Consider the following 11879-nt stretch of genomic DNA (forward strand, 5'->3'; position numbering starts at 1 on the left):
ATGAAGCACTGGAAAGAGTTAAAGCATTTCAGCTCAGAGGTAGTGCTAACACATCCAACTAGAAGTCCATTATATTTGAACTATGATGAAATAACGTAGTAAAATGTAGAAAGACTATAAAATTTACAAAAATAAATAGTTCTGAATGCTTTAGAAAATGCAAGAGCCTTTGTTGGTAAGTGTCTTGATCTGCTTCTCTGACCGAAGGAGAGCAAAGCGTGTCTCGTTTGTAAAATATACCCATCTCTAGTGACACCTCTGCAACCCGGGCAACCCGACCGTGCCACCCGCCGGGCGCCAGCCTGGCACAGGCTTCCATAGGAAAAATAAAGTGGAGGCTCCGCAAAAGACCACCTCATATGAAACTTGTTCTGCATGTAAATTCTTCTGACAAATTAAAAATTGCACATAAAAAAGTTTATTGAAAGAGGCATGAGGGGTGATGAGGGTATGTGCCTATTGTTCCACATACACCCTTGGAAGGAAAATGATGATTGCACAGTTCTGATAAATAAATATTTCTTTTTTTTTTTTAAAAAAAAAATCTGCCACTTTTTTTGGTTGGTAAGTTTTGGAGTTATTTAGAAAAATCCCACTATGGACAAATTATCTTGTGTTCTAAAGAACTCTTTATAACTTTTCCAGTGGCTTTTATCCTGAAACCAAGTGAAAGTGGCAGTTTAAAAGTATCTTTGGGTAAAACAAGTATCAGGATCCAACCAGAATTTCCATGATGTGGTCCAACTCACTCAGATCTGTTCTACATATCTGAACGTTGCTTGCTGAAGAAGAATTACAGGATGGAAAGCTTTTCAATGGTTCTTCTGTAGCAAGAGATGGTGGTCTGGGCGGCAGTAATGGAGGGCAACAAAAGTCTGAATCATACATTGACGTGTCAATATCTTCAAAAATGTCATCTATCGCCAAATCCTTCAAGTAACTAGTCGAATTTGAAATCTCAAAGGAACCAAACACACATTCAGCACCCCTCAAATCCTGTCTATCGTCTTCTAGTTTGAGACTAGTATTCTCTGGAAACTTTGGCTGGTCATCTCCAGTAGGAACCAGACAAGTAGGCGGGCTTATGTCTTCTACAAAGTCTAAATCCTTCAGAATAGATGAAATAGCAGATGACATATCATCATCTGAAACGATCAGCAGGCTATTTTCAATTGGGTCTTCTACAGACCGCAAGTCGTAGCAGTTAGACTCTTGCTGACTAATACCTGAAGGCAACTGAAGAGAAATCCCAGATGGCTCCATCCCTGCATAGCTCTGAGAACCAGGAGCAACGCCAGGGCAGATGCTGACTGGCTGCTGGCTGCTCTCCTGTCTCATTTCCTCCTGAATCTGCCGTACCGTGTTGGCGATGAGGACAGAGCGGTGCAAGTTCGGTTCCACCAGCATCTTGTACGTCTGTAGCTTGGTGAGGCACATGTTAAGCACCAGCTGCCTCTTAAGTGGATATGGCAGATTTCGACTGGAATCAAAGGCACTCGAGAGACCAGCCATGTTCTCCTCATAGTCACTCAGCTTGCGTTTTAGACCTCTCCCCAACATGAACCTGAAAGAGAGAAATCACCGGATTAGTCTTGGGCAAGATTATAATTTCTTCTGCAAGATCTCAACAAACACTTCTCAGAAGTCTGTAGCATGCAATGGACTGGTTAACTTAGACTCTAATGCCATAGAACACTGAAAGAAAGAATAAAATCCTACACAAGACACCACCTTCATTGAGAGGATGCAACTGCCAGCCCTGTCTTTTTTTAAACAGAAAACAGGAAAGAAATATAGTAACATTTTATAGAAGAGCTAAATACTTCTAAGTTTTGGTTTCATGGTTTACTTCTAAGTCTATGAAAATATGAACTTAGTTATTTAAAAATCTTTCATAGGTGAGCTTTTTAGACTCTTAGCCATTTAAATTCTATATATAGCATACAAAAACTTATTAATGAGAAACAGCTGACTGTCCACATGAAATAAAACAGATGCTTATACTGAGGACTGTAACAACTACACAGAATATTTCAACATTTTCAGATTCATTCCTAGGTACAGCAGGTAGCTAGTTTCAACATCCATTTTTACCTCATTAAGGTATTTCTTAATGTCTTGCTTAAAGTCTGAGAACTCTTTACAGAACTCATTTCCCTCCCTCTTCTTTGGGGACTTAAGAGTTGTGTTACTACAAGTGAAACACACAGCAAACCCAACAGGACCTCCCATGGGACCCTTATATGCATTCCACAGCTTAGCAGTATAGATAAACAGTGGGAAGAAATTTGTCTGGGCTGCAAAGCTCACAGATGATGATCAGTGCTCATGGCTGCTGGTTCACAACCTGCTACCGACTTAAAATGCCATTGGACAGATGTCCTTAGTGTTAAAAGTGACCGATTCTGGTAAAAAGTTAAAAGAAACAGGATTTAGTTGCTCTCAGTCTGCTTTGAGTGCTTTTGCATTGAAGTATGGCAGGTCTAGAACACTGTGGTACAAACCCCTGTACGCATGCACACCTAAACCACAGGTGACCCGAGCAAGCACGCGTTGGACACTCTGCAGCTGCCACCCCAGCTATGAAGTGTTTTATTAGGGACGATGAGCGTTACATGCAGGCACCGGTACAGACAGCACAGGAGCACACCGGGCACAGGAACGCTGGCAGAGCTGGGACCAGACACAGCTCCATGTGTCCGTGCCATGCAGACACCCCGCTCCCAGACAATGACAAATTAAGCAGTCATAACTTAAGCACCCAGCAGCAGATTAAGGGCAGGTCCTTGACACATAACAGTCCAGAGCCCGCACGCTGCAGAGGGCCTCCCGCCTTCCTTCCCATGTGAGCACTGCCCACTGCCAGCAATGCTCAGCTGATGGCCGCAGCTGCCAGCCTGTTGCTAGACTTGTGGGGACAAGGAGAAGGCAGCAGGATAAAACCTCTTTTACTTTGGGGATTTCTCCAGATTTGCAGGATGCACTGCAGGGTTCCATAGCTACATCCAGCTGCCTAGACAAGACTGCTGGAGGAGCTCTTCTGGCAAAACAAAGTGAGCAAGCAGCACGTACTGTTCAGGAAGGCAGACAAGGAAAAACAGCTCCTAAAGGAATTTAGGTTTAAGACTTCTTGATCATACCCACTTTTTTTTTTTTTTTTTTTAATTCCACAGTTCTCTGCTAAATTGCCACAGCACCAGCTTAATCTCTCTAACAAACATAAGGTGTCTGGATGTGGTGTCTACCCAGGTGATCTTCCCACACTTCTCAAGTATCACTCCGATTCCAGCACCCCATTTAGAGCAAAGAGAACCAGACAGTGCTGAGCACTCAATGACAAAATCAGAAGAAATCTGTATACAAAGTTCAGGCACCAAACAGAATAATGGTAAGCATTTGTGGGGCACTGTGTGTGTGTGTGTGTGTGTGTGTGTGTGTGTGTGTGTGTGTGCTGGGCATCCTCAGACAAACTACTGACAATGCTGTCAGCAACTGGTAATTTTCAGAGAGAATCTGTGTGTAAATCATGATTATGCAGGACTTTACAGTAAAACTGTTGCTAAATATACCAACTTACATCATCAAGACAATTAGTGTCTGCAAGTCATAGAAAACTCACACTAAAATTATTAACTCTCCATTTTAAGTAGCATTTAAACACTGTATACCACCCAAGGTATTCCACCATACCAATACTCTAAAGAACAAAAATATACATCAAAACAGCTATTTGTTCACTAAACACCATCCTTCCCACACACTGCACACTACTGTTTTGGGTTTTTTTCTTTCCACTAACTAATTAAAGCAGACCCAAATTCACACTCACAAAGGAATGAAATTAAGACCATGCCAGGAACAACAATTTTGACATTTTAGACATACAAAATGCTTGCGCTTGAAAACTTACTGTATTTAATATACTTGGGAAAAAATAATCTATTTACACTTTTTTAGACACACAGTAGACTTGCCTATCTGAATTATTCATATAATGTTAATTTCTAACATCTCACAAATATGCTACTGTTTAAATTCTGTAAGCAAGCTTAAAGAGCAAGCAAACTATCATGTGAAAATACATAATTTCACAAAAAAACTTAAAAATATTTAACTTTTAAAATTCACGTAGTTTTATTAGGCTCAATATTTCACACTCATACGCAGACACTCTCCTTTCAGTTCCTCAAATTTCCTTCCTAAAATGTGTTCCACAGCATTCTAGAAATATGTAACAAAGCTTGAGCATGACAGCACTCTGAATTATGAAAATGAAGTGCAAGAAACATTATTTCCTCCAACTTCAAATGTTTCTGCCTAACAGCTTCCCCACTCTCTAAATGTTGAAGAATTTTTAGATTTTTTTTTTAAAACACACATACATAGTCCTGCCTTACGTTATAGAAATTCTGCCTGTTCAGTATGATTTTTGCACAGTGCAAGGATCCTTAATTCTCCCTCCAGGAACTAGATGACTTCAGAGGTTACATAAAAATTTGGAAAAGGCTAATGAAAACCATAGTACCACTGGCACAGTGGATTTAAAAATGACTAGTGTCATGGTTGCTACAGGAGACATTAAATTTCAATTCTTGTCAAACACACTCAGCTGCTGACCTACAAAAGATACAAAGCCCCTTTGTTACCAGCTAATCTACATTTTACCAGGCCTTCTGCTTTACTTTCTAGCACAAGAATTTCCAACAGGGTCACATCCTTAACAAACTGCTCCATATTTTCTAAGTAACTCATCCTTTTGTAGCACTGCTTATTAACACACGCATCCCAACCACTAAATTCACACAACAGTCAAACGCTCTCCTTTCATGGCATTACTCTGCAATATAAGATGTTGATCACATTAATTATGCAGTGCCCCGTCCACTTCAATTTTTGGTACTGAGGAAGACAAAGAGAAGTCCACAGGAAAACCCCCAGCACCCTGCCTGGGCAACCCTGCACCCCGGAGTGCCTGGTGCCCAGCTGTCAGTCCGCTCCACCAGCTGACAGCAAGGCACAGCCAGTTCACAGCAGCCCACGTCAGGCAGACTCCACCACAGACCCTGTCTAGAAACTGCACTCTCCTTGCTCCAGCCCATTCCAGGAACCTGCTCGGATCTCATACAACTGGATCAAGTGACAGGATTCTGGCATGTGCCAATCTGATAACGCTGTCATTTGTATGCAAATAAACTGAACAAAAACTGAAGTTTATGCCAACTCCAAATGTGAGGTCTACATAGAGCTTTCTTCTTTTGTTATTGAACAGCTACAAGTCAGTCTCTCTTGCACTTTTTCTTAAAGTTCAACAACCAAATGTTTTCTAGTTTAGACGCTCCATTTTAGAATCTTTTGTCATTAAAAAAAAACAAACCAGGAACAATGAGGAACACCACATCTCAATTTTTTTTTCTGGCGTTTTCTCATCTTCTCTCATTATAGTAACACAAACTGAACCACAGACCATTTATGGCAGAATACTTTTTTAATTAAAATTATTTTGCAGATACAGAGAGAAGGAAGCAAAACAAATTCAATATTCAAGAAAGCCAAACTCTCCATCCATGTCACTCAACTACAGAAGAGCCTGTAAGTAGAAATCTGGCCTCTGACAGCACGTTCCTCAGTTCCTTCCAGCTCCATGGAGGACATTTCATAGAAACTCCTCCCTGCTAAGATGGGAAGAAGCATCCGCACACAGTAATCCTACACCCTACCAGGGCTGGGGAAAAAAGAAAAAAAAAAAAAAATCTGAGGAAAAAGGCAGGTCCGTGGCTGGCAAACCCACACAGAATACCAAACAAACAGGCTTGATTAGAGTGTGCAGCAACTCAGAAGAAACATTCCAGGCTACCAAGAAAAATTCACATTGCGATGTGTTGTGGACAACACAGGACTCATACCACCATTTCAGAGGAAAAACACAGCTCCATCTGTCACAGGGTCTGATAGTGCAGTGCAGCTGCCACTGACACATGGTTAGGAAGTACAGCTGGAAACGCTCACAAAGAAGAATGCAGCACGTAAAAATCCTCCATTACTTCTATCTGGGCAAACCACTGCTTAATTTCCTCTTCCTCACCATCCAAAAAAGGATTTAAGACCAAGTTAAACAATGTTTAGAACTTAGAACTGCAGAGAGCTTTAATTTTCAACAGAGAAAAGCTTCAAAACCCATGAGTATATAAAACACGACTGCCACAATTAGTACTGTCTGAACAGAAACTGTTCATGCATGAAACAAGCACAACAGTCAACTACACAAGAGTTGTTAATTTACCACTAAAGAATATGTTTAAATACCAAGATCATCAATAAATTATTTGGCATGCTCTGTGCAGGTCAAAAATGCTTCATTAATAATGGTCCCTTCTGGCTTTTCTTTTTAGGATGTTAATAAATTCAGGTTGCTTGATCCTTTTCACAGCAATGGCGTTGCATTTTTCAGCCTAAGACTGTCCTGATGTGAGAAACTAATTTTTCTCATAGGATAGAAATAGCATGTTTGAAAAGGTATAAGCAGCTCCTGAGTGAAAGCTGCCTGCCTAGTTCTCAGCACTGCAACATAAGTATTAAAACCAAAAATCAGAGATTCCTTGCTGTTGTGATTGGGTAATTCCCTTTCAAAGTCTCCTTTGGCTCATAACTGTAGAAAGCACGTGACAGTAAAACCAGACAGAAGTCTCCTCGGACTGTAAACCCGTGCAGTGATGGACCAAAGCTGAGCCCCCCCTCTTCCACAGACACACATTTCAGAAGCACACATCTATCTGCAGGAAACACAATGGAAGACAAACAACCCTACAGTTATGGTTACTTCCCTGAGTTATTTGCTGCATACCACGTACTATTTTTAATGATAAAATGTTACATCTGGTAGAGGAAGAATTATCTTAGGCAACACAAGTTCATTAATGGTTTTAATTAAGTGGTGGACTGGCTCTTGACTAGTATTCTCTGCAGAAGAAAAAGGTGAGGCTGAAGGTACAGTTAACAGACACAGTGTAAATCCTTTCTCCCATCCGGACTTAACACTGATCACTTAAACATGACTTACGTAACACAGTAAGCTGCCCGACTGCTCTGAACAGTGTATCTGATCTGGTGTCCTCAGCAAGTGCTGGAGATCCCCACCACATCACATCTTGGCTGTTAGCAAAATTAAGAGGAAGTGAGGGAAGGAGGATTAAACACCTTAGAAAACACCAAAGGAAAAAGTAATTTGGAGCTGAAGACATTTTAAAACACACAAAAAAGTATTTAAGTCCATTGCCTCCCCACCCCGCCCCCAGCCCTGCCCCAGTTTAGCCAAGATGAGTAACTGCTGGGGAAGGCACAAGTGGCTAAAAGTGTGCACAGAGGGAGGAGGGCAGTCCTACCAGCTCACTCCCATACCTAAACTCCTAGGCAGCAACTTCTTTACACGAGTGAAAAATGACCAGAAATTACCTGCTCAAAGATGGGAGAATTAACATCAACATTTTGGTTACCAAATTCTGACTTGTAATACATCCAAGTCGCTTACTACTAAACCAAATGATAACCAAAATATGCTAGTATTCAAACTTGAATTTTTAAAATCTTAACCCACCCACAAAAACCAAACCCAAAAACCCCATAGAAAAAAACCCACACCTATAGATGCACATAACATTCTTTCCTGCCCTATGAAAGTAAAAGCAGACTGAATAGTATACATTAAGTAAAGGAAAGGAATGAGGAGACCGAATCTAGCACAGAATTAGTCTGGAATTCATAACCTTCCCACTGTCACTTCACTGTTTGTGGAAGCAGAGAATAAATATCTATCACATACTGGTATTTTAGGAGCTGAAATGATGTTTACAAAGCACTTTGGATAAGTTTTACCATGTTTTAAGAGTTAGATTGAAACACAACCCCCCTAACTTATTTATGTTATGTCTAACGGGAACTAAAACTCCCGCACTTAAAGGATGTCTTCCTAAATTCCTTACTCCCATTTTATTCGGTAAAGCACCGGTAAGAGCTTTGCTCTACAAAGTACCACAGTGAAGGTTCAGAGCACAACATTTCACCCTGGAGAAGAAACTCTTCTCTTAAGATGTGTACCTTCCACAAGCTAAAGGAAGTGGATCAGGGCTGTACTGAGCACAGTACAAGAACTGTGTTCTCAGCAGTTGATACCTGTCAGCAGAGGCAGAACCAGGGTACAGCAGAGAAAAAATCCCATGAAACAAACTAAACCACTGTCACTCTTCTCCTTCCTCTCTCCCTCTACACTGGGCTACTTAGTTTCACATGAACAAATAATGCTCACAGGTGTATACTCTTAATAAGAAAGTTTAGTAAATTTTTTTCCACAATTTTTTTTTTTAGAAATCAGAAGGGACAGGAATCATTTAAATTAAGGATGAACAGCAGTTAGCAAAAGCTAACACATGATCAAGAATTACCCAATCTAGAAACTCCCATAGCAAAACTAAATGAGAACATAAACGAATTCAAACAACAAAAACCAAGCAACCACAGTTCCACTGAAGCTTCTCACTGGGGAGACAGATGACCATTACAACTTCCAATGTGCTGGCAGACCTCTTCACAGCTTGTTCTATCAACTGAACGCTTCTCAATCTGTTTCCTTACGGTATCTTTTTACCTCAAACACAGACACTGGTTGAATTCACCGACATAACACTGACACGTATTTTAGTGTTACAGTGATCTAAACAAAGATCCATTAATAACAAAATTTATAGATTATTAACTGTATCAAATTGTCATGCCCATCATTTCACAGAAAAATCAGACCATTAACAGTAAAAGCAACCAAGGAAAAAAAGCCCACAACTCTCCTCCCGAGGATCATGCATTTACTCTAGCTCTCTGTATGGGACCTTTGGGTAAGTGACTTTCAATAACCAAATCAGGAATCACTTTAAATCTTTCTCTAACAGAGTAGCACACAGTTTCTCTTCAGTATCCAAAGTGCCTTCTCACCACAATATAAGATTCTAACACTCAATTTCAGCAGCTGAACACTGGACCTCACTTTAAAAGTGAGGCCTTAATGAATTTCCAAGAAATGTTATGGCAATATTGAATTGTTATATTATAAGACTTCCTTATTATAAAAGGGGGGGAGTAATGGCAATTCAGAATATCCAAGCCAAAAGATTATACTATTCAGTACATCTAAAGCACTTCACTTTGTACTATATCCCCTAGTGTTAAAAATTATTTTTCCGTTTACCATGCTAACCCACAAAACCAGCACCTACAGCTGATTATCAGAACATGCACTATGCACATAACATGCAATTTCATAAAAAAAAATACAAGTAGTTACCCTTAGAAAACAAAGTACTCCAGGCAGGAAGATTCCAGATTTTGCATAAAGTGTGATCGTCCAAGAGTCTTGAACTATTCTAGAGGCCAAGCTATCCACCGAGGTAGGATGATGTGACTTAAGGGGAAAAACAAAACAAAACCAATCAGCAGAGTATTTCATCACCTTTTTTTTTTTTATAAACATGAAGTATTAAGCATACAATTCAATATGACCTTTTTAAAAAAATGTGCTAAATCCTATTAAAACAGTTAAAGTGAATAAGAACACCAGAACACCTTAATACACTGAAATAAGAAGGCCTAATAGTTTAATCTACAAACACATGGAACATGGAATTTACCTTTCCCAAAGAAACACTACAGAACAGAGTGCTGATCCTCAGCATGCTGGGCTTTAGGGTAAGAGCTGGCATCAATACATCTTCAAGTTACTGAACACCCATTTACAGTTGTAATCATCCCAGAAATGATGTTTCAGGAGAGACAATACTATGAACTGTGAAGAAGTACATTTCAGAATTATCCCCTAACAACTTACAGGCTGCAAAAGGAGTTAGATTTTTATTAAACTCCCTAACTTTCCTTGTATTCAGCATACACAAAAGCAGTGTGAGAAGACAGCTGGCAAGATGTCCTATGACTGCATATAGTATTCAGCATGGCATCATTTTCATCACAACCCTGATAAAGCAACACCTGCAATTTGGCTAGAGACCACACAGATTAAATTATGGATTAGATCAAGGTGCTGGAAACTCTGGGAAACGTGAAAAGGCTGAAGTGACAATAAACTATGGACTAGGCTAGGAGAAGGGGAGGGAACTTCATGACTCATACTCTTTAAGTCCGAACTCCACCTGAAGACTCCAAGTTTTTTTAATCCCAAAAATTAAAGCCTTTAAAGCAGCTAACAGCCTATCGTCTGGTCTGTATTTAACATGGCCGTGTGCATGCAATGTACGGACACACACACAGACACGTGCACCCAGCTGCAGCAAACCAATCACTTCACAAATTCACCACAGGAGCAAGGGTCAGTCCTTATCCAGATAAATACAGTCCTTCAGGATCAAGGATCAAGACTTCCCATCTTCTTTCACAAATGTTAAAATAATACATCGTGTATCACAGTCTTATATTTAGACAGACAAGCAAATGAACAGAGTTCATCTTACACAGCAAGTCACAGCCTCATGCCAGCAAAGGGCTCCTCCATTTACAGAATCTCAGAACTGTAAAGATGCAGCAAAACAACAATAAAATGCCCATAAGCCAAGAACATCAAGTCTAACCCACAGCAAAAAACACATTAGTATCTCCCTCCGCCTTCTGGAAGCTGACTTCTTTCCCATTATAAGGGGATCCATTCTATTTGTAAATACTAATAAGACAAATGAAGATTCATAACCTATTTGCTCTGAAACAGCAGGACTTCAGAAGGTCACTACTGAGGTTTATTAAAGTGTACTTGTTAGGTCACAGGGGAAGGTGTATGTTCATTGCATTTTCTATACAATAACTATAACTGAACAAATGTTTGAGACATCTTTTTAGCATTAAAGAATCCTAAAAAAGGTAACCAGTGTACTAAAATGGTGAGACATCCTAGACTTCAGCAATCTAGTTCAAAAAGAAGCTAAAAGCACTTGATAAAATACAATTAACAGTATTAACTTTTTTATAAGTCCTTCCTTTTGGTAGAAGGAGTTGAAATCCAAGAAGTTTTTAAATTTAATTCCTTTATTATATACTTTACAGGACTCCTGTAAAACTAACTGTGGAGGTTATGATTTTTCTCCTATATGATCCCACACTGGGACTAGTGTCAGGAAGTAGTACAGAGGCAAGGTTTACGTTTAGTTTTTACGGTTAAAAAAAAAACAAAAAAAACCACTATGTAAGACAAACACACAATAGTTGTAAATCACTACGAATTACACATCAATTAGATTATTTCTCTTGTTTTCTTTCACTGTCTTCTCTTGCAGCTTCTTAGTACCTGACTATAGGCCACCTTAGAAATTTGAGATTATAGAATTCATTTCCATGTTAAGGGTATTTTCAATACTGCAGTTAACTGCCTGAACCAAAGAATCTGAGCTGAATCAAAAACAAAGTAGAAAACTACTGCACTGGGCCCCTACCTATGCTTCTGGAAAAGGACTGTTCCAGCATAGTTCAAAAAATTCCAGGCCTATCTAGGGCAGAAATTAACTGGTGAAATTATTATTGGTGAGATGAATTTACAACACGCACAGAAGAAACCAGGCTTGTGCTTCTCCAGCCTTACCCTACTTTAGTTCAGCCTAACACGCAGGCTTATTGAGATGAACGAAACCTGCTATTAAAAACTGTAACTGCACCACATGTACACGTCGTAACTCTCAAGAGTGCCAGAATTAAAAAGCTACGATTCAGGGAGAGCCTTTTTCGTGCCACCCACCCTGGAGCCACTCCTGCGAGTGCACAAGTACTAATAAAGCCCACGGGAGCCTGCCACCATTTGGCCTTTGTAGAAGGAGACGAGTTGGTACTTCCTGCCGGCAGCC

The 11879-nt window shown here is 39.9% G+C and overlaps 1 protein-coding gene across 1 annotated transcript; it reads right to left on the reverse strand.

Annotated features, from left to right (window-relative positions):
• Positions 1 to 708: 708 nt before the first annotated feature.
• Positions 709 to 9453, reverse strand: LOC103780594 (SERTA domain-containing protein 2-like). Its single transcript, XM_008948283.1, has 2 exons — positions 9329 to 9453; positions 709 to 1564 (listed from the first exon to the last, which is right to left on the reverse strand). Exon 2 carries the CDS (start codon positions 1558 to 1560, stop codon positions 709 to 711), a length of 852 nt encoding a protein of 283 aa, XP_008946531.1. The 5' UTR covers positions 1561 to 1564; positions 9329 to 9453.
• Between the last annotated feature and the right edge of the window lie 2426 nt (positions 9454 to 11879).

Source organism: Merops nubicus, unplaced genomic scaffold (genome assembly GCF_000691845.1).
Source record: "Merops nubicus isolate BGI_N331 unplaced genomic scaffold, ASM69184v1 scaffold30929, whole genome shotgun sequence".
NCBI lineage: Eukaryota > Metazoa > Chordata > Aves > Coraciiformes > Meropidae > Merops > Merops nubicus.